A 22,320-nucleotide genomic window follows, 5' to 3' on the forward strand; every position below is an offset into this window, starting at 1 on the left:
TCCTGCAGTGGCACAGGTCACTGGGACAATCTCCTCTGCCCTTCAGATTGCGCTGAGGGCTCTTCCACACCCACCACTGAGGTAGATGGGACTTCTGTTTACTGTCTCATCAAATTGATGCCAATTCTGACAGGGCAGTGCTTTCTCGGTTCTGCTTCTCTGGTGATAGAAGGCTTCCTCAGCATGACCTTTCCTCAGACATACTCCCTTAGAACTGCCCCTCCAACAGGACAGCATTGACTCAATATAACTCTTCCTCATAACACATCCTCTGGCAGGACAGCCCTCCCTCAGTACTTCCCTCTGGCAATTGAGCATCCTCTGGCCAACCCTTTTCTCATTTATTTTCTTCAGCACACTTTGTCTACTTCTGTATTATTTATTTGCAGGTTGTGGTGTCTTTGGCAAGGTCAGTGCTTATTGCCCACCCTTAATTGTCCTTGAGAAGGTAATAGCCTACTTTGCTGAAGTCCTGTAGGCCTTGTGCTGGTGATGAACCTACGGCATTGCTTTAGGTTGGCATTTGCAACATCTAGCCCCAGTGACAATGAAGGAACTGTAATAATGTCCCGGTCAAGATACCGAGTGATTTAGAGGGGAACCTGCAGGCAGTGGGTCTCCCACATGTCTGTGGCCTTGCAAAGACTGAATTTTGGAAGTGCTGTTGCACAAGCCTGTAGATGCTGACAGAATATTTCTCCTCATGGGGGACTCTAGAATTAGGGGGCACAGTTTCAGAACAAAGGATTGCCCAATAACAAGGGTCATTCTGGCCTGCCTGAGGTTCTGAGAGTACCCAAGCCCAAACTTTTCACTGGAGTGTGCAGTTGACCTGGCCTGAGCCCGACAACGTGATCTGATCAGGTGCTGTGCTCCAACTGGAACAGCCTGGCTGGAGATGTGGCAAGTTCTGGAGCACAGCACTTCGATACCATAGCTAGGGATAATCTGGTCCCAAGGCCTTTGTAATGTTTGGTGCTCACAGCACTTTCCTGTTGCATGTGGAGTGAATGGAATTGGTTGAAGGTTGGCCTCTGTAATGGTGGCGATCTCAGGAGGGAGCTGAGAGGAAACATCCACTCAGCGTTTCTGCCTGAACATAGTTCCAAGTGCTGCAGCTGTGTCCTTCACACTCGCGTGCTGGGTCCCACCTTTGTTTGGGTTGGGACTGTCCTAGGAGCCCTCTCCACTTCACCGTTATTCACAATTTGATGTGGCAGCACTGCAGAACTTTGATCTGGTGTGCTGGTTGTAGGATCACTTAACTCTGTCTGTTGCGTGCTGGTTTTGCTGTTGACCACATAAGCAGTTCACTGGATTGTGATGTCGGTGTTTGTAACCAGAATTCAACAATGTCCTCATTGGCAACACTTGCACAGCTTGGCCACTGGGTGGCTTCTCACGGTTTTTTGATTTGCCATTTTGTTTTCTCAGTAACTGACAATACTAATGTTCTGAGTAACAATTCAGACAAGATAATCCACCCCCAAAATACCTGTTACACTGTAGCATCATTCAGTTCATTTATTGAACTAGCCTTGAAATCTTTTGTAACTTCATTCCTCAAACTCACCTTAAGTATTGAATGTTGTTTCTTATTTGTCATCCTGGCACTGACCAGCAGTTCCTGACAACTGTTTATATTGGAAATTTCCATTGGAAATCAGTTTCAATATTAGATATTGCCACAAATGGGACCAACGAATGCACTAACATAAAGGTGAGAGTTTTGGACAGACATTGCACACAGTTGTCAGATCATTAGTGAAATGTATACACAGTGATAAACACATTGTGTTACAACACGGTGAAGGAATGTTGTTACCCAGTAACACAATAATCATTCGATTATTTTACCTCAGTAACAAGCAGCGTATAAGGCAAGGTGTCCATGTTATATGTCCTGAAAAACGGAGTATTTTATCTCCATAGAACCTTCCTTTTGTGTTGGTCCATTGTATTGTGTTCTCAGAATGTGTCATAGGATCAGTCCACATTCTCTGTTCTGTCACTCAGTTACTTCTTGGTTGTGCTGTATCTCACCTTCATTAACTCTGTCCTTGAACCACTGTAGAGTTCTCCTTCAACCCCAACCAACCTGCACATTAACTCTTTGCTATCATCCAACGTCTTCCCCTCATCTCTGCTTTCATTATTTCAAAAGGATTACTTCCTCCACCACAGCCTTACTCACTCCTTGGTAACTATCAACATCACACCCCTTTCTACAGTGCTTTCCTATGCAAGCAAGGGAGATGCAATACTTGTCTTCTCCCTACACGTTATCCTGGATCAAGCATGCTTTCTAGATAGCCTAGCAATCTACTTGCACTTGCTTCAATTTATTTTATAGTGCTCACTGCTCACAATGTGGTCTCCAGTACACTGGGAGAACAAATGTAGATTGAATGATTGTTTTGCTTCACACACAGGTATGACCCCAAGTTTCTGAAACTTGTCAAGTTAATTCCCCCTCTCTGACCTTTCTGTCTTCAGCCTCCTGCAGTGTTCCAGTGAAACCCAATGCAACCTCTGAGAACGTACCTCATCTTTCAATTAGAGGTAATACAACACTGAGTTCACCAACATCAGATAATGGTTCCATCCCCATTTATCTTGTACTATTGTCCCCTGTGTCATTAAAGTTACACGTAACAGAAGGGAGGGAGGAACTTGGGAAAGTTACCTTCACCAGGGCAGTGGTACTGAGCAAAGTGCTGGAGCTGTGAGCTGACGAGACTCTGGATTCTGATGAACCATCCTTAGGTTTTGACAAAGTGGCTTGTGAAATAGTTAATACGATGGTTTGAACTTTGCAAGGTTTCTCAGCTTTGGAGAAGGTGCCTTGAGACTGGAAAAATGCAAATGGAACTCCTTTATTCAAAAAGGGGGGCAGGAAGCGGGAAACTGCAGTCCAGTTAGCTCAACATCTGTCGATGGAAAATGGTTAGACATTGGCACTGAAAAAAATTCAAGGTATTCAGGCAAAGTCAACATGGTTTGTGAAAGGATTAATTGGAGTTGTTGATTGGTAATTGTCACATGTATCGAGACACTGGGAAAACTTTGTTTGAATGCCATCCATTCAGTTCATTTCAAAAAAGTACATCGAGGTATTAAGAGCAAAATGACGGTAAGGGACAAAATTTGTCCTCTTGAAGATCAGTGTGGTCATCTATGTGTGGAGCCGAAAGAGATGGGGGAGGTCTTAAAATGAATTTTTTGCGTCTGTATCTACTTGAGAGACAAACATGGAGTCTACAGGAAAAAGAGTAGTGACATCATGGACTGTATCCGGATTATGGAAGAGGAGGTGCTTGCTGTCTTGAGGTGAATTAGGGTGGATAAATCCCCAGGGCCTAACGTGGTGTCCCCTTGGGCCTTGTGGGAGGCTAGTGCCGAAACTGCAGGGACCCTGGCAGAGATATTTAGAATGTCCTTAGCCACGGGTGAGGTCTGGAGGATTGCTCATGTTGTTCCATTATTCAAGAAAGCCTCTAAAATTAATAGCTGGGAAATTATAGGCCGGTGAGCCTGACGTCAGTCGTGGGTAAATTATTGGAAGGTATTCTGAGGGACAGGATATATAAGTATTTGGATAGACAGGGCCTGATTAGGGATGGTCAACATGGCTTTGTGCGTGGTAGGTCATGTCTAACCAATCTTGTAGAGTTTTTCGAGGAGGTTACCAGGAAGGTTGATGAGGGAAAGGTGGTGGACGTTGTCTACATGGACTTTAGCAAGGCCTTTGACAAAGTCCCGCATGGGATGCTGGTCCAGAAAGTTAAGTCTCTTGGCATTCAGGATGAAGTAGCCAGTTGGATTCAACGTTGGCTTAGCGGGAGAAGCCAGCGAGAGGTAGTAGATGGTTGTCTCTCTGATTGGAGGCCTGTGACTAGTGGTGTGCTGCAGGGATCGGTGCTGGGTCCAATGTTGTTTATCATCTACATTAATGATTTAGGTGTTAATGTGGTAAACTGGATCAGCAAATTTGCAGATAACACCAAGATTGGGGGTGTAGTGGACAGTGAGGAAGGCTATCAAAGCTTGCAGCGTGATCTGGACCAGCTGGGAAAATGGGCTGAAAAATGGCTGAATGAATTTAATGCAGACAAGTGTGAGGTGATGCACTTTGGGAGGACAAACCAGGGTAAGACTTACACAGTGAACGGTAGGGCACTGAGGTGCGTAGTAGAACACAGGGACCTGGGAATACAGATCGATTATTCCTTGAAAGTGGCATCATGGGTAAATAGGGTCGTAAAGGGAGCTTTTGGCACATTGGCCTTCATAAATCAGGGCACTGAGTACAGGAGTTGTTGAAGTTGTACAAGACGTCTGTGGGGCCGAATTTAGAGTATTGTGTGCAGTTCTGGTCACCTACCTACAGGAAAGCTATCAATAAGCTTGAAAGAGTGCAGAGAAAATTTACACAGATGTTGTCGGGACTTGAGGACCTGAGTTTTAGGGAAAGGTTGAATAGGCTAGGACTTTATTCCCTGGAGCACAGGAGAATGAGGGGAGATCTTATAGAGGTATACAAAATTATGAGGGGTATAGATAGGGTGAATGCGTGCGGGCTTTTCCCCCTCAGTTTGGGTGAGACTAGAACTAGAGGACATAGGTTTAGGGTGAAAGGTGAAATATTTAGGGGGAATCCGAGGGGGAACTACTTCACTCAGAGGGTGGTGCGAGTGTGGAACGAGCTGCCAGCGGAAGTGGTGGATATGGGTTCAATTGTAACATTTAAGAGAAGTTTGGATAGGTACAGGAACGAGAGAGGTATGGAGGGCTATGGTCTGGGTGCAGGTAGATGGGACTAGGCAGAACTACTTGGGCCGAAAGGCCTGTTTCTATTGCTGTAGTGCTCTATGACTCTAATACAAAGGAGCATACTATAACAGAATGCAGAATATCATGTTACAGTTACAGAGAAAGTGCAGTGCAGGTAGACAAATAAAGTGCAAGGGCCACAACGAGATAGATTGTGAGGTCAAGAGTTCATCTTTATCATTACAAGAGGTCCATTCAAGAGTCTTATAACACTGGGATAGAAGCTGTCCAGGGTGGTGCGTGTTCTCAAGCTTTTGTATCTTCTGCCCGATGGAAGGGGGGAGAAGAGAGAATCACTGTGCTGTGGAACTGGTGGATGTAGATTTCCAGAAGGCATTTGATAAGGTTATTATGGAAAATAAAAGCGGATTGTGTAGGAGCTAAGGCATTGGCATTATCCCCTATCCGGGATACTGAGAAAAGAAGTATTAATCGAAAATGGTGAGGGATTGTGGAGCTCTGTAAAGCAGAGGGATCGGGGTGTCCTAGTGCATGATTTGCAAAAGGCTGGGGGCAGAGTGGGGCGGAGGGGAATTACTGTTTAAAAACAAAGGGCTACCCATTTAAGAGAGAGAGAGAAGGCAATTGTTTTTCTCTGAGGGTCTTGAGTCTTTGGAACACTGTCTCATAAAATATTTTTAAGGCAAAATAAATTGATATTTGATGTCACCGGAGTGAAAGGTTACCGTAGGGTCGGCAGGATGTAGAGTTGAGGTTATAGTCAGATCAATATTCTCTACTTCATCTTATCTGACTCTGGTTCCTAATCCACAGGGCTGGCTATGCCCAAGGAGGGAGATTCAAGTGCCTCTGACGGTTCAGGTGATGGCAGCTCTTCCACTCATCACATCTATCCTGCACGTACCACCTTACAGTCTGCAGGCAGCCTGCCCCTGCCACGTTCCCTGGCCTCCTGCACAATCCCAGCTCAGGATCTGATCTCCCCAGAGGCCGAGACAGTAAGCAGGGCTGGATCAGCGGCTTACAGGGTGGGCTCCACAACCCCAACATCTCATCAGCCACAGCCTCTGGGAAAGGTCCAGCGGCCCAGCTCCCACAACCTCTCTTTTGTCCCTGCATCTTCCTTGCAGGCAGCAGCTCAGATCTACAGCCAGAAACTCTCACGGCCAAGCTCAGCAACAGCAGGTAAGTGTCCGTAGGGCTGGCGAAGCACAGCTGCCCCCGCGGTTTTTGTTTCTTGCGTCTCTATAAATCCGTGTAAATGTTTACTATATGAGCACAAGGCAATGTCCTTTCTAAACCTGGCGACTATCCTCTGACTGTCCAGCGATGGCACCTTTTGAAAGGCAGTGGTCTCCTCGCCAGGCCTCCTATGGTGGTGCCACCTAATCCATGAGCTGCTGAAGTGCTAATGAAGAACCAGCCAGTATAACGATAGCCTGCATGTGGCCTGTCCTGCCGAGCCTGCTGTCACAAAAACTCAGGATGTCTGGCCTCAGTGAGTGGCCCTGTTGGACAAGCGTGTGTGTGTGGTGGGGCCACTGTACGTGTGTGGCGGGGCAAGTGCGATACTCATGCCTTGACCTTCCTGGCCCCCTTTTATTTAAGCATTTCAGAAGCAGAATTCCCATCGAGGAGCTCATCAGTGTCCATAACAGTGACAGTGGTGACGCTGGGAGAAGTGGTACTTGGCAGAAAGTGAGCACACATTCCCGATCTAGATTCGCTTGAGAGAAGGTCAGAAAATGGCCTTGAATTGCCAAGTCGTTCTTTTATGAAGCTTAATTTGTCTGTGGGATATCAATGTAATTAGTAAGGTAATCACTTACTGTCCACAAGTTCAGGCACCTGACTTGACTGCTGACCATTTGGCTCTTAACTTGGCTTGCTATTGTCCTCAATTTCTGGAAATGACTTGGACTTTGAAAATAGGCTGAAAGGAGATTTCATGGCAACTCCTGTGTAATGTTAACTTGTCGTATCGAAGATGCCACATGTGCCAGCCTCCCTAACCACCTACCACAACACTTTGTTAACCCCTTAGAGATGACAATTGTTGATAACAGAGCGAGTCTTGGCATTGCAAACCTCTGCTCTGTAATTTACTGCTGAGACCCCTCGATGTCACACCTTCAAGGCATCCAGTCTCAGAAGGTGGTGTCATGCTAATCTCAGGGACCGTGCGTGCAACTAAGATAAGATAAGATTTCTTTATTAGTCACATGTACATCGAAACACACAGTGAAATACATCTTTTGCGTAGTGATTTGGGGGGGACAGCCCGCAAGTGTCACCACGCTTCCGGCACCAACATAGCGTGCCCACAACTTCCTAACCTGTACGTCTTTTGGAATGTGGGAGGAAACCGGAGCACCCGGAGGAAACCCACGCAGACATGGGGAGAACGTACAAACTCCTTACAGACAGTGGCCGGATTTGGCACACCCTGTCCTACTGCACATAATTCCTTTCCCAGCAGCTGTGAGCAAAGGATGGGATGAGCTTCTGCAGGAATCCTGCAGTTCCTGTGGTTAAGGAATTCCCATGGTGGTAGTGAATAGGAAATGTGGAATTCCAGCATTGTGACCAAAAGCAAGAAGGTGCGCAGCGTGGAGAGGGATCTCCATGTGGCAGCAGCTGGGAATTTGTTCTCAACGTGTCCCTGTCCCTCCAACAGTTGGCTGTGTAAAATGTAGTCCCTACTCTGCAAGCTCGATGCTGACACATTGACCTGATGATGTGGACACCACCTACTGCCAGTACCCTGAGTGTTTTATTCATTGACATTGACTGGGAGAAGTGCAGGGTGGGAGTTACACTGTCAGTTGGGGTGTGGGATGCACCAGACTTCAGACTCATCCTGTGGCCCTGCCCTCTCCTCAGGCTCGGGAGCCCGATGTACCCAGCGGCAGCGACCGGTCACAGCTGGTGTGGGGGAAGGGAGTCACCGTCCCACTCTCTTTGAAGATTTGAACAATGACACCATCTCCATCGTGCTCCAGCGCCTGGCAGCCAAGCAGAACCCTCGGCAGTACTCATCGTCCTGTCACGTCAGCCTCCTGACGCAGCATGTGAGTACTGGCTGACCTGAGGCTCGACCTCATTTCAGAACCTGACCCGCAAGCGGTCTAACAAGCGTCAAGCACCGGTCCAACAAGCAGATTGAACTGGCAAGCTCTGCCATCCCAGAGTCTACCTCACCACAAAAACTTCCAGTAATTTTGTGTCTCAACGGAACAGAATAGTTTACACAGGTATGTTGGAAGAGAGCACTCTGAACTTCGTAGCACTGGGGTACAGTACTGGTGGGGACGGGTCTGTCACTGTTTTACACCGGGGGTACGGTACTGATGGGGACGGGTCTGTCACTGTATAACACTGGGGTACAGTACCGGTGGGGACAGGTCTGTCACTGTATAACACTGGGTACATTACCGGTGGGGACAGGTCTGCCACTATATTACACTAGAGTACAGTACTGGTGGGGATGGGTCTGTCGCTGTATAACACTGGGGTACAGTACAGGTGGGGACGGGTCTGCTGCTATATTACACTGGAGTACAGTACTGGTGGGGATGGGTCTGTTGCTGTATAACATGGGTACAGTACCGGTGGGGACGGTTCCATCACTGTATAATACTGGGGTACAGCACCGGTGGGGACAGGTCTGTCACTGTATTACACTGGGGTACAGTACTGGTGGGGACAGGTCTGTCACTGTATAACACCGGGGTACAGTACTGGTGGGGACGGGTCTGCTGCTATATTACACTGGAGTACAGTACTGGTGGGATGGGTCTGTTGCTGTATAACACGGGTACAGTACCGGTGGGGACGGGTCTGCCGCTATATTACACTGGAGTACAGTACTGGTGGGGATGGGTCTGTTGCTGTATAACACGGGTACAGTACTGGTGGGGATGGCTCCATCATTGTATAATACTGGGGTACAGCACCAGTGGGGACAGGTCTGTCACTGTATTACACTGGGGTACGGTACCAGTGGGGCAGGTCTGTTACTGTATAACACCGGGGTACAGTACTGGTGGGGACGGGCCTGTCACTGTATAACACTGGGGTACAGTACTGTTGGGGATGGGTCTGTCACTGTATAACACTGGGGTACAGCACCAGTGGGGACAGGTCTGTCACTGTATAACGCTGGGGTACAGTACCGGTGGGACGGGTCTGTCACTGTATAACACTGGGGTACAGTACCAGTGGGAACGGGTCTGGCACTGTATAACACTGGGGTACAGTACCGGTGTGGATGGGTCTGTCACTGTATAACACTGGGTGTATTAACAGTAGGGACAGGGCTGTCACTGCATAATTTCAGTTGGTAGCTGGCAAGTGGAAGTTTGTTGCTGTATAACACAAAGCTACAGTGCCAGAGGACGCGGTGGAATGAGATACAACCAATACGTTTAGGAGGCATTTAGACAGACACTTAAATAGGCAAGGCATGGAAAGATACTGTCCTAATGTACTGTCCTGATAGTGTAAAGGGGAGAGATGGGACAGAGTTTGTTCGGTGTTTACAGGAAGGATTCCTGACACAGTACGTGGACAGGCCGACTAGAGGAGAGGCCGTACTGGACCTGGTGCTAGGCAATGAGCCTGATCAGGTTTCAGATCTCTTGGTGGGAGAGCATTTTGGAGATAGTGACCATAACTCCTTGACCTTTGCCATAGATTTGGAGAGGGATAGGAGCAGATGATATGGGAAAGTTTTTAAGTGGGGGAGGGGGAATTATAATGCTATTAGGCAGGAACTTGGGAGCGTAAATTGGGATACCCTAGAAAAGTGCACAGTGGAAATGTGGAGGTTGTTTAAGGAATACTTGCATGGGGCTCTAGATAAGTTTGTCCCATTGAGGCAGGATAAGGATGGTAGAGTGAAGGAACCGTGGTTGACATGAGATGTAGAATATCTTGTCAAGAGGAAGAAAGAAGCTTACTTGAGGTTTAGAAAGCATGGATCAGACAGGGCTCTGGAGAGTTACAAGGTAGCCAGGAGGGAGCTTAAAAATGGACTTCGGAGAGCTAGAAGGAGGCATAAGAAGTCCTTGTCGAGTAGGATCAAGGAAAACCCCAAGGTGTTCTACACGTATGTGAAGAATAAGAGAATGACTTGAGTGAGGGTAGGACCAATCAGAGATAAAAGAGGAAACGTGCCTGGAGTCGGATGAGGTAGGGGAGGTCCTTAATGAATACTTTGCTTCAGTATTCACCAGAGAGAGAGACCTTGATATTTGTGAGGATGGCATACGACAGACTAATATGCCAGGGCATGTCGATGTGAGGAAAGAGGATGTGCTGGAACTATTGAAGAACATTAGGATAGATAAGTCACCGGGTCCAGAAGGGATATATCCAAGGGAAGCGAGGGAAGAGATTGCTACGCCTTTGGTGACAATCTTTGCATCCTCACTGGCCACAGGAGTAGTGCCAGATGATTGGAGGGTGGCAAATGTTGTTCCTTAAGAAAGGGAGTAGGGATAACCCTGGGAATTACAGACCAATGGGTCTTACTTCAGTGTGGGCAAATTACTGGAGAAGATTCTTAGAGACAGGATTTATGGGCATTTAGGAGAAGCATAGGCTGATTAGGGACAGTCAGCATGGCTTTGTGAGGGGCAGGTCATGCCTCATGAGCCTGATTGAATTCTTTGAGGATGTGACAAAGCACACCGAAGGTAGAGCAGTGGATGTGGTGTACATGGATTTTAGTAAGGCATTTGGTAAGGTTCCCCATGGAAGGCTCATTCAGAAAGTCAGGAGGCATGGTTCCAGGGAAACTTGGCTGTGTGGATTCAGAATTGGCTCACCCATAGAAGACAGAGGGTGGTGGTAGATGGAGCGTATTCTCCCTGGAGGTCGGTGACCAGTGGTGTTCCACAGGAATCTCTTCTGGGACCCCTGCTCTTTGTGATTTTTATCAATGACTTGGACGAGGATGTGGAATGGTGGGTTAGTGAGTTTGCTGATGACACGAAAGTTGTTGGTGTTGTGGATAGTGTAGAAGGTTGCTGTAAATTACAACAGGATATCGATGGAATGCAGAGCTAGGCTGAGAAGTGGCAGATGGAGTTAACCCGGATAAGTGGTGAAGTGATAAACTTCGGGAGATCAAAGCTGGTAGAGATAAATATGTAGGTGGGACTGGGTATGTGCAAACAGAGCTGGACAGGTACTAGTCCTATTTCCTTATTGTCATTACTTCGATAACAAGTACTCACCCATACTGTGAGATCTCAACTAGATCAATCCAAAGCCACTGAGGATCTGAGTACTGGCCAGGCAGGGCTCCAGCACGGGGTCTCTGGCATGTGACACTGCAGGGAAATGATCCACCCTGAACTGTTGACTTTCACTGAGCAGTTGTTTTGCACAGCTTTCTGTATTTGACTCCTGGTGAACATTGTGACTGGGTGGAATCTACTGACTGGTGGAATTGCAAAAGCATCTGAACGGATCCTTATTCCCAAATACTCTGTCACGTCATGTCTTTGACATACGTGGATGGATGTGAATCCTCTCACTTCAGTGTGTGATGACAGCTGCTGTGCAGGTGGATGCAGAGCAGTGCTTATGTGGTGAAACTGGTCAATGGAGGAATGCTGGCTGGCACATTGGGAGATATCCCTCAGGTGCTCTGTGAGGAAGACAGAGGGAGCTTGGTTTATTGTATCTAAGGGATGATAGCTCTGTTACTATGCAATCCCTCCAGACTGCACTGGTTTACCAGCCTGCATTACAACTCCCGAGTCAAGCTGACCCAAGCTAGTGCGCTACCAGTGAAGCAAAGGGACTGGAGCTGGCAGAAGTCTCTCACCGAGGGCCCTTTGGAAATCGAACTCCTTCCCTACTTCTCTCGAGGGCCCATACGTGTCTGCCATCTTTAACCTATTGACAAGGTTATTCAAAGGAATCAGGCAAAGTCAACTGGTACTTCTGGTGAAGATAAAGTGGAAAACCCATGAAGGCTGGAAATCTGAAATATACACCCAGGGCACCCTGTAAATAATGAGTAACTGAAGGAGAAAGGACTGGCTCATCTTTCAGGGAATTCTCATCTGCTGAGTCATTCCCGGAGTTAATCTGCTCAGAGAAATCCTGCTGAAATCATTCCCAGAGTTAATCTGCTCAGAGAATCCTGCTGAGTCACTCCCAGAGTTAATCTGGCTCAGAGAAAATCCTGCTGAGTCACTCCCGGAGTTAATCTGCTCAGAGAAATCCTGCTGAGTCACTCCCGGAGTTAATCTGCTCAGAGAAATCCTGCTGAGTCACTCCCGGAGTTAATCTGCTCAGAGAAATCCTGCTGAGTCATCCCCGGAGTCACTGCATAAGGCACTAGTTAAACTCCAGTTAGTGACACGAGTGTGCAGATGCTGGAATCTGGAGCAACAAACTGTTTGCTGGAGGAACTCAGTGGGTTGAGCAGCTTCTCTAGGAGGAAAAGGAATTGTTGATGCTTTGGGTCGAAAACCCTGCCTTAGGACTGATTACTTGTTGCTCCAGACTCCATTTAGTGTTCTGTGTAAAGTTCCAGTCACCATTCTGGCCACAGGACAGAGATCGTGACCATCCAGAGGTTGCAGAGGAGATTAATAAGAGACACAAGAGACTGCAGAGTGCTTCCAGCTTTTGGTGACATTCTCACCTCTTTCCATCAGCCACACCCCCCCCCCCCCCCCCGCCTATTACACCCACCACCCCCAACTGGATCGCCTGACAGCTCTTACTCCACCACTTCCCTCCACCTTTTTATACTGGCTATATCTTTCAGTCCAGATGAAGGCTCTCGACTCAAAACATTGACTCTCCATTTCCCTCCATAGACACTGCTTGACCCTCTGAGTTCCTCCAGCAGATTGTGTGAGATTAATTAGGATGCTGGGTTTGTTTTCCTTGGAACAAAGGAGACTGAAGGGAGATTTATTTGAGAGGTAAACATTATGAAAAGTCTTGATACGGTAAACAAAAAGGACCTGTTTCCCTTGACAGAGCTCATTAAGGACCATCCGGGACATGCCTCTTCTCATTACTACCATCAGGGAGGAGGTACAGGAGCCTGAAGACCCACACTCAACGATTCAGGAACAGCTTTTCCCCTCCACCATCAGATTTCTGAACAGTCCATGAACACTACTTGATTATTCTCTTTTGCATGATTTATTTATTTAGTAATTTTCATCTCTTGCATTGTACTGCTGCCGCAAAACAACCGATTTCACGACATATGTCAGTGATAATAAACCTGATTTTGCTTCTGATTCAGGGAAGGATTAGACAGGAGTTGGGACATTTTTTTTTAACCCAGAGACTATTGGGAATCTGGAAGCTACTGCTTGAAATGTTCGTATGGACATAAACCTTCAATGTACCTGGATGCGCCTGTGAAGAACCGAAGCCTACAGACTGAAAGGTGGAAAATGGAGTAATCAATTCCCTGGCTAGCATGGAGGTGATGGGCCAGAATGGCCCCATTCTCAGTCTTTATCTCTCAGATTCTGTGCTCACTCGCTGGCAGACCGCCAGATATTTCCAAGATTTCCTGTTTTCATTCTACCACTTGCACCGCTCAGAGAGAAGTTGAAATCTTTCTCAGTTGTTCAACATTTTATTTTTATGAGAAAGATTCTTTCTGCTTGTTGAGTGTCTAATTTGCTTTTGCAATAATTTAAAAACAACAGTTGTGACCCAGTTTTCTTTGGGAAGTACAGAATTGAAGCTGGATGGCAGCCAGCACTGCAGACCACATCCCAGTGGGATCGGCGCTCCTCCCCTCTCCCAGCCAGTGCAAGCTGGAGCTCCATATAACCCATCACCTCATGGTTCAGAACCTTTGGCACCGGACAGTGCTCGAGGCAGAGCTGCTCTGTTTTAGTTCAGCAGTTCAAGACGATGATCATGATGTTGACTCACGTACCAGGAGAGTTGTTGTACAGTGAGGCTGATTCACAACAGCCATTCGTGCTTCTCCTGTGGGTCTCCATTTCCTTCTGTAAGTGTTAGTTCCCTGTTCGCTCTGTGGCCCACTACTGTGAGACCATGCCTCACATGCCGGGCGGATGCTAGTTTTCATCCCTGTTCTGTGCTGGCTGTCTGAACACGGCACGTACAGTGTGCAACTAGGCAAGTGCACCCTTGTTTGGAGGTGGATTCACCTTCCATTGCTCCCCAAAGAGACATTTAAAAGACATTTGGGCAGATACGTGGATCAGAATGGTTTAGACGGATATGGGCCAAATGCAGGCAAATGGGACTAGCTTGGATGGCTAGCTTAGTCGGCATGGACCAGTTGGGCCGAATGGCCTGTTTTCCTGCTGTATAGCTCATGACCCCAAGTGACCAAGCAGTGCCTTCTGCTGCAGTGACCAGAAAGGATCAGAGGGCTTGGGCTCCAGTGCCTTCCTGTGGTCAACACTTCCTGCTGGCATGTGAAGTGTGACCCCAGCAATCAGAATGGGAAGATTATTTCAAAAGGAACAGAAAGCTGTCTTGGCTTGTAACTGGGAAAAGTAATTTACTAGTAAGTGGATCCATTGCGAAATGATAAATCAGAAACTCAGCTTTGGAGTGATCTGTGGAGTACACACAACAATCAGCGAGCAAATTCTGTGCATGTGTGGTCCTTTACTGAAGTGCTTAATCTGGGCTCGGCTATGGCACTATGCACTTTCACAATACTTGTCTCGAAGTATGCAGTGAATGAGCTGAGGTATGCCCTCCCAGCACCGACCCACCTTGTTATTCTCGGCTCTTGCCGAAGCTTCTCCGCCAGCGGATCAAATGAGCAGTGGAAATAGACCACACAGAAAATCAGACGAATACCTAGTGTAAAAAAATATATATATCTCAGGTTACTGAGTCTACTTCACATGGTAATAGAGATTCCATTTGACTTTGAACAGCAGGACTGCAGCAGTATAGTGGTACTTTATTTATGTTTTGCTTTTCTTCCCCTTTGAATTTGTATCTGCGGCTTAATCTTCCCATTGACAGCCATGGCTCAGTGGAGAGCAGTCTTGCCCCTGAGTCAGAAGGTCATGGGTTCAAATCCATCTCTAGACATATGTACATGTGCCAACTGAGTGAGCAGAGGGGAAATGACGACATTGTCAGACTGAGGGAGTGCTACACTGGTGGAGGGGCAAGCACTCCCAAGGCAGGGGTTCAATACAGAATCAAGCTGTCCCATCAAACACTCCCCAGCACAGAGTTAACACAGTTTATATACAGAGTAAATCTCCCTCCACACTACTCGACAGGGGCATGGTGGTGCGCCAGTTAGTGCTGCTGTCTCACAGTTCCAGGGACCTGGGCTCAACCCTGACCTTGTGTGCTGTCTGTGTTGGGGGTTGCATTTCCTCTCTTTGAACGTGTGCATTCCCCGGGATGTTGCCTGTTCCACGGGTTAATTGGCTCGCAATGTCGATGAACGGCAAAAGTTGAGGGGCACATGTGAGAGAATGAGGTGCAGGTGTAGAGGGGAAACGGGACTGATGGGAGTTGACATGGACACAAGGCATCAGGCGACCTCCTGTGTAATTAATAAATCAGTAAATATTTAGCAGCAGCTGCAGAACATTGAACCAGTTGTATGTCCTGGAGATTTCCATTTCATACTGTAATCATCTTTTCAATGCTGCTTGGTAGTTAAAGTCTGAGCAGTAGTATTCTCCAGGTCTGTACCTGCTAAGAAATAGATTGGTAATGGGGCATCTCATCAGTCTGCTTGGTTTCAGCTCCGACTCCATCGGTGCGGATAATTGTGATTCGGTTAAAACCAGGACTACAGCTGGAGGGACAGAACGAGTACTGGCAAAGGCTCATTCTCCACCTGTATGTGTCCTTGTTTAATCTGCAGATATTGTTTTCTGATGATTTCTCTCTCTCATCTGTTCTGACTCTGACTCTCCTTTCTGTACCTTGGCAACGCCTTACCCCCCAGAAGTACTGAATTTAGTGACTTTGGGGGGTGGGGGGCACAGCTCTGTCTTGTTCAGTGATTCACTCCCAGCGGTTTCATTGTTTCACGTCTCCCTCGCATATTATGTTCCTCTTTTCTGTCTCTCCCTTTAGTCTCTTTGTTTGCTATTCCCCATCACCTACTTGCTGGCACCCGTGCAGCTCTCTGAGTAACCTGATCCTGGTTTCTGTAAACTTGTCACTTTAAATGGACTGTTGCCTGGTAATTGTGAAGTAGAATGTCTCTTGGCTAATTGAGACCTGGTAGGTGGTCTTGAATGATATTTTGGTTACTAGCTATTGTGATGGTGCTTTACTCTGTGGGATGGATTATCTAGTGTGATTTAATTTGATGGCTACTGCGGGAAGTAAAACAGTTGGTATTGTTAATGAAAACAAGCCTTTGAGTATGCGGCAAGCCAGAAGTAACGAGAAAATTTTAATTCATTACCTGCGTTGGATTAGCCAATTTCCTCTGTGTGATGTGTCATTTCTTTCCGCTGCTGTGTCTTTTAGAAGGGTGGCTGATCTGCAGATTTGTTCCCATGACACCTGCTGTATAATCAGCCACTTGGTCCATGTGGACCCCAAGCACAGCAATCTGCTGAGTGTACATGGGCTCCTTCACACACTGAGAAAAAGCAAGTAGACTGCTTTTGTATAGCACCTTTCATATCCTCGGATGTACCAAAGCACTTCCTAATCTATGCCATGTTTTCGAAGTTGAGATGTTGTTATACTGTAAACTGTTTACTGTAAACCAGGTAAACTGTTTTGAGTGATGTTGGTTGAGGGATAAATAATGGCCCCAGAACATTGACAGTACACTCTTAAGGGAAAGACCCTTAACAGTGTTAAAAGAGCAGAGAGACCTTGGAGTGCAAGTCCATGACTCATTGAAAGTGGCTACACAGGTAGACAGGGTGGTTAAGAAGGCTTATGAAATGCTTGCATTTATTAATCGGGGTATTGAGTACAGGAGTCAAGAAGTTATGATGCATCTCTATAGAACTCCGGTTAGGCCACATTTAGAGTATTGCGTGCATTTCTGGTCACTTCACTACAGGAAGGATGTCGAGGCTTTAGAGAGGGTGCAGAGGAGGTTTACTAGGATGCTGCCTGGATTAGAGGGCATGTGCTATCAGGAGAGGCTGGTCAAATTTGGGCTCTTTTCTCTGGAGCGGGAGGCTGAGGGGTGATCTGTTGGAAGTGTATAAAATTATGAGGGGCATAGATAGGGTGGACAAACAATATCTTTTTCCCATTATTGAGCGATCCAATACCAGAGGGCATGCATTTAAGGTGAGAGGGGGTAGGTTCAGAACACATGTGAGGGATACGTTTTTTACTGAGAGTGGTGGATGCCTGGAATGCGTTGCCTGATAGGGTGGTGGAGGCAAATTCATTGGGGGCTTTTAAGAGGGGCTTGGATAGGCACATGAATGAGAGGAAAATGGAGGGATCTGGGCATTCTATAGGTAGGTGGGAATTGCTATGTTGGCACAACATTGTGGGCTGAGGGGCCTGTTCTGCGCTGTACTGTTCTATGTAACATGGGACACATACCCTGCTTTTGGCAGTGCCATGGGATCCGTTGATTCACCTGACTGTCAGCATTCTCTCAGTACTGCACTGAAGTGTCTGCCATTTCATGCTCAAGTCTGAAGTGGGACAAACTGTGACTCGAGGTGAGATTGCAGCCTGGAGCCACAGCCGATTCATCGTGAGACATTCATTCATCCATATTCCTTTCATTTAATCTTGTATATGTGCCCAGTAGTGGTTATGTTTATGTAGTGTTTATAAAATAGCAAAACATCCCTAGTTGTTTCTTTTGAGAATTAAGTTTTAAGAAGACTTCTCCACAACTGGAAACAACTAATTCAGTTTACCTTGTCTCACTACTAAACACCACAAGCAAATCACCACATAGCTCCCGTTCCATAGAAAACAGTTGCTTTCCCTCTCGGAAGTGAGTGAGACAGAATTCACTAGTTCTCCTTTTATCCCATTAACATAGAACAAAGAACAGAACAGCACAAGAACAGGCCCTTCAGCCACAATGTCTGTGCCGACCATGATGTCAAATTAAACTAATCCCATCTGTCTGCACATGGTCCATATCCCTCTGTTCACTGCCTGTTTATGTGTCTGTCTAAATGCCTCCTAAATGCCACTATCAAATCTGCATCCACCACCATCTCTGGCAGCACGTTCCAGGCACCTACCACTCTCTCTGGGGGAGAAAGCTTGCCCCACACATTTCCTTTAAACTTTCTCTCTTTCCCCTTAAAGCGAAGCCCCCTAGTATTTTGTATTTCTCCCCTGGGAAAATCATCTACTCTATGCCTCATAATTTTATAAAATTTTATTGGATCTCCCCTCAGCCTCCATTGCTCCAGAGAGAACAATCTAAGTTTGTCCCACCTCCCATCCTTTTTTTTAAACATCAAGAATTTAGTTTTATTGTCACCTCAGAGACCTTCCAGAATTTATAGAGTGTGCTGCAGTTATTCAGCAGTGTTTCCTCCATCAATTAATCGATCAGTGGGGACACAGCTGGCAGCACTTCATTAACAACCTTGCTTGGTGAGACACTGTCGGGTCTGCAGCAACACCAGCAGCTGCCATCCCAGTGTCACTCATCTGTGCATAACAAAGGGTGTGAATTGCCCTTAATGAAGGCACATTTGAACAGTGCTATTGGTTCAGGATCATTTACAACAACAACAAAAAATCAAATACTGCAAGATCATAATTTTTGGGTCTGAACTTTAACCCTCCAGCAACTTCCAAATATCACAAGCGAATTTCAGAGTCTTTGTGCTGCATTCTCCCTGCAGCCTGTCTCTCCTTCATGGTACTATTATGTATGTTGCTGTAGCCTGGTGTGGGGGCTGCTGCCATCTCAATGCAGGTCTTTGGTTGTAAGCTGCCCAAGTACCATAAACATCATTTTGGTCAACTTCGTGGTTTTTTGTAGGGGACTCAATTCAGCATTAGTGTTTAGCAACCATAAAAGAGTGAAATCTAATTTCTAGGGTTCATATGGGTGATGCCAGGGTACAACTATCGGGAAACTATCAGGCACTACTTTACATGGATAGGAGGGATTCAGAGGGACATGGGCCAAACGTAGGCAAATCGGACTAGCTCGGTGGGCACCACAGTCAGCATGGACGAGTTCGGCCAAAGGGCATGTTTCTCTGTGACTCTAAAGGCTGAACAGGTTGGAGCTTTTCTCCCTAGAGAGTTAAGGATCAAAATGTGACCCTCACTACCAAGGCATTGTATGAGGTAGACGTGGAGAAGGTTCCTTCACTGTACTGGCTCCATAAATGGAGGCCATAAGTAAAACTCAGGCATTCAGTAATCCATGGGGAGTTCAGAAGAAACTTCAAAAACCAGAGAATGTGAGAACGTGAGACTCATTGGAATTGGTTTATTATTGTCACTTGTACCGAAGTACAGTGATAAACTTGTCTTGCACACCAATTGTACAGATCAATTCGTTACAATAAGGTAGTACAAGGGTAAAACAATACAAAATGTAGAATAAAGTGTCACAGCTACAGAGAAAGATGGAAGGTTATAACAAAGTAGATTGTGAGGTGAAAAGTCCATCTTATTGTGCTAGGGATCCATTCAATAGTCTTATAACAGTGGGATAGAAGCTGTCATTGAGCCTGGTGGTATGTGTTTTCGGGCTTTTGTATCTTATGCCCGCTGGGAGAAGAGAGAATGTCCGGGGTGGGTGGGGTCTTTGATTATGCTGGCTGTTTTACCGAGGCAGTGAGAAATGTAGACAAGAGTCAATGGAGGGGAGGCTGGTTTCTGTGATGTGCTGAGCTGGGTCCACAACTCTCTGCAGTTTCTTGCAGTCCTGGGGAGAGCAGTTGCTGTACCAAGACTTGATGCATCCAGATAGGATGCTCTCTGTGGTGCATCAATAAACATTGGCGAGTGTCAAAGGGGACATGCCAAATTTCTTTAGCCTCCTGAAGGCGCTGGTGAGCTTTGTTGGCCATGATATCTCCGTGGTTGGACCAGGACAGGCTATTTGTGATGTTCAGTCCCAGGAACTTGAAGCTCTCAGCTCTCTCGACCTCAGCACCATTGATGTGGACAGGAGCATGTTCACCGCCCCCCTTCCTCTTTTGTTTTGCTGACATTGAGGGAAAGGTTGCCAGGGGTTGCTCAAAAACTCTTCAAGGAAGGTGAATAATAAAAGGAGGGTATGCTGATTGGGGTCAGATAAGGGAGGGTAGTGAGGTTCATTCACAGAGTCACAGCACAGAAGCAGGCCCTTTGGCCCACCATGTCCATGCTGACCATCAAGCACCCGTCCATTACTGATCCCACTTACCAGCACTTGGTCCATAACATTCTGTCCCCTGGCTATTCAAGTGCTCATCTACATATTTCTTAAATGAAAATGTAATTAAATGTTCACATGGAGCATAAGCGCCAGTGTAGAACAGTTGGGCCGAATGGCCTCTTGTGATGAAAATTCCATGTCAATCTCTATGAAATTAGAATGGTCCAGGTGTAAGAAGGTGGAACTGTTGGACTCCTGTCGTTCAGTGCAGGGTGTGCTTGTACCTAGGATGGATTATGCAAGGAATTTGTCTGATTGAGGACGTGTCAGGGTGCTTCCTCAGTCTGGACAATCATAATCTTGCAGACTATTTCTAGTTCGAAAATCTACCATGAGACCAGTGATCAATAGAAAATGACTTTAAGAACAGAAGGCACCAATTGACTTTTATAAAGGCCGCTGCTGCAAATGTGTCAGTTGTGGCCTATTAAGCCTCATTCTCATTTCTGGGTCAAAAAGTCATTGGTTCAGAATGCACTCTGAACCAGAGCCCATGCTCCAGGCCAGCATTCCCAGCGCAGTGCTGGGGGAGTGTTGCACGGTTGTAGATACACCAAAGCTTTGTCTTCTCCCTCAGCTGCATGAGAAAGATGCCACTGTTTTCAGCAAGGAGTTGTGGGATTCCTGCTTCAATCATGTTGCCAGAAACAGACCAATTATCCCTGTGGAAACAGATCTTGCTGTGTTTAAAAAATATAGTTACTGTTGTTGCCTGGTAATGTCAGTCTCTGCCCTTGTGTGATTCCATGTATTTGATACACTCTAAGCCATTCCTGTGAGCGATTATATAAATCTTGCTGTTTTCATCTGGGCTCAGTGCTCATGATATTTCTCTCTGGAAGCAGTCTCCCCTTAGCCTAGTTCAGAGGCACTGGTGAACCCAGTGCCAGGTGGTGGCCGGGTTTGGGTTTCCTGATTTCTCTCAGATTCCCGAGCTCCTTGTGAGGTATTGCCTAACCTTCACTTGGCACAACCATACAGCCACATGTTTAATGTTGGGAGTTCACTGGCCAGATAGCTGTGGGCACAAACCCACATCCTAACACTCCAATCTGGAAATGGCTACAAAAGAAGTGGTTAACGTGATCAAATGACACCTTACAAAAGGAATGCTTGTTTAGAAAAGGGAGCTCCTGGAGATAATAATGAATATGCTTGATTCACAATGGATAGGAAGTAATTGTACAGAGCCTGGGTGGGCTGGTGTCCATAGATAAATCATTGAAAGAGCATCTTTGATGAGAATGTGGCTTTTTTATTTTGTACCAAGCTGTTTCATGCAAGATCTCTGGTTCTTCTTAATATACAGCAGTTAAGTGCTGTTCGAAGCTGTGGAAATGAGAGGTGCCAAAGCAGCAGGACTCCAGGCATGCCAAGGGCAAAGCCTCTTGAAATTGTATAACCTCAATATTTTAGAAAACAGGTCCATCTAGAGACGAGCAACACACAAAATGCTGGAGGAACTCAGCAGGTCAGGCAGCAGCAATGGATGGAACCATGGAGGTCTACCATCCTCTCCTATCAGATTCCATTTAGTTCAGCCCTTTGCCTCTTCTATCACCTCCCAGCTTCTCACATCATCCCCCCTCCCCCACCTGCCTACTTTCCCATTCCCCCCCCCCCCCCATCACCCGTCAGCTCTTGCTGCTTCCTCTCTCCCCACCCTTTTACTCTGGCTTCTGCCCTCTTTCTGTCCAGTCCTGATGAAGGTCTCGGCTCACTGTCGACTGTTCACTTCCCTCCACAGATGCTGCCTGAACTGCTGAGTTCCTCCAGCATTTTGTATGTTGTTCCAGATTTCCAGCATCTGCAGTGTCTCTTGAGTTTCCATCTAGATACGTCCATTTTTGATAATAAACTGTGCTAACCAAGCTAATCTCCCTATTAACTAACTCCACCAATCCTCTCTCTCCTTGTATTCCTCAATAGCAGCAACCTACCATCTCCCATATCTTAGCTCCATCTTCTCATCTACTCCCCATATCTCTCAACCCACTGACTCATCTTCCTACACAGTAAGTGGCAGGACACTGAGGAGCATTGATGTACAGAGGGATCTTGGGGTGCAAGTCCATAGCTTTCTGAAAGTGGCAACACAGGTAGACAGGGTGGTGAAGAAGGCGTACGGCACACTTGCCTTCATCAGTCGGGGTGTTGAATATAAAAGTCAG

At 46.6% G+C, this 22,320-nt stretch overlaps 1 protein-coding gene across 4 annotated transcripts in view; it reads left to right on the forward strand.

Moving 5' to 3' along the window:
* The window catches only part of ttll5 (tubulin tyrosine ligase-like family, member 5), a 310,846-nt gene that overhangs the window by 162,000 nt on the left and 126,526 nt on the right, over positions 1 to 22,320 (forward strand). For all 4 annotated transcript variants that reach the window (XM_052023200.1, XM_052023373.1, XM_052023446.1 and 1 more), the window contains exons 26-28: positions 2,497 to 2,562; positions 5,608 to 5,979; positions 7,678 to 7,865. In XM_052023200.1, coding sequence (XP_051879160.1) covers positions 2,497 to 2,562; positions 5,608 to 5,979; positions 7,678 to 7,865 — 626 coding nt within the window. The remainder of the gene's footprint in view (positions 1 to 2,496; positions 2,563 to 5,607; positions 5,980 to 7,677; positions 7,866 to 22,320) is intronic.

This window comes from Pristis pectinata, chromosome 1, assembly GCF_009764475.1.
Source record: "Pristis pectinata isolate sPriPec2 chromosome 1, sPriPec2.1.pri, whole genome shotgun sequence".
Lineage (NCBI taxonomy): Eukaryota > Metazoa > Chordata > Chondrichthyes > Rhinopristiformes > Pristidae > Pristis > Pristis pectinata.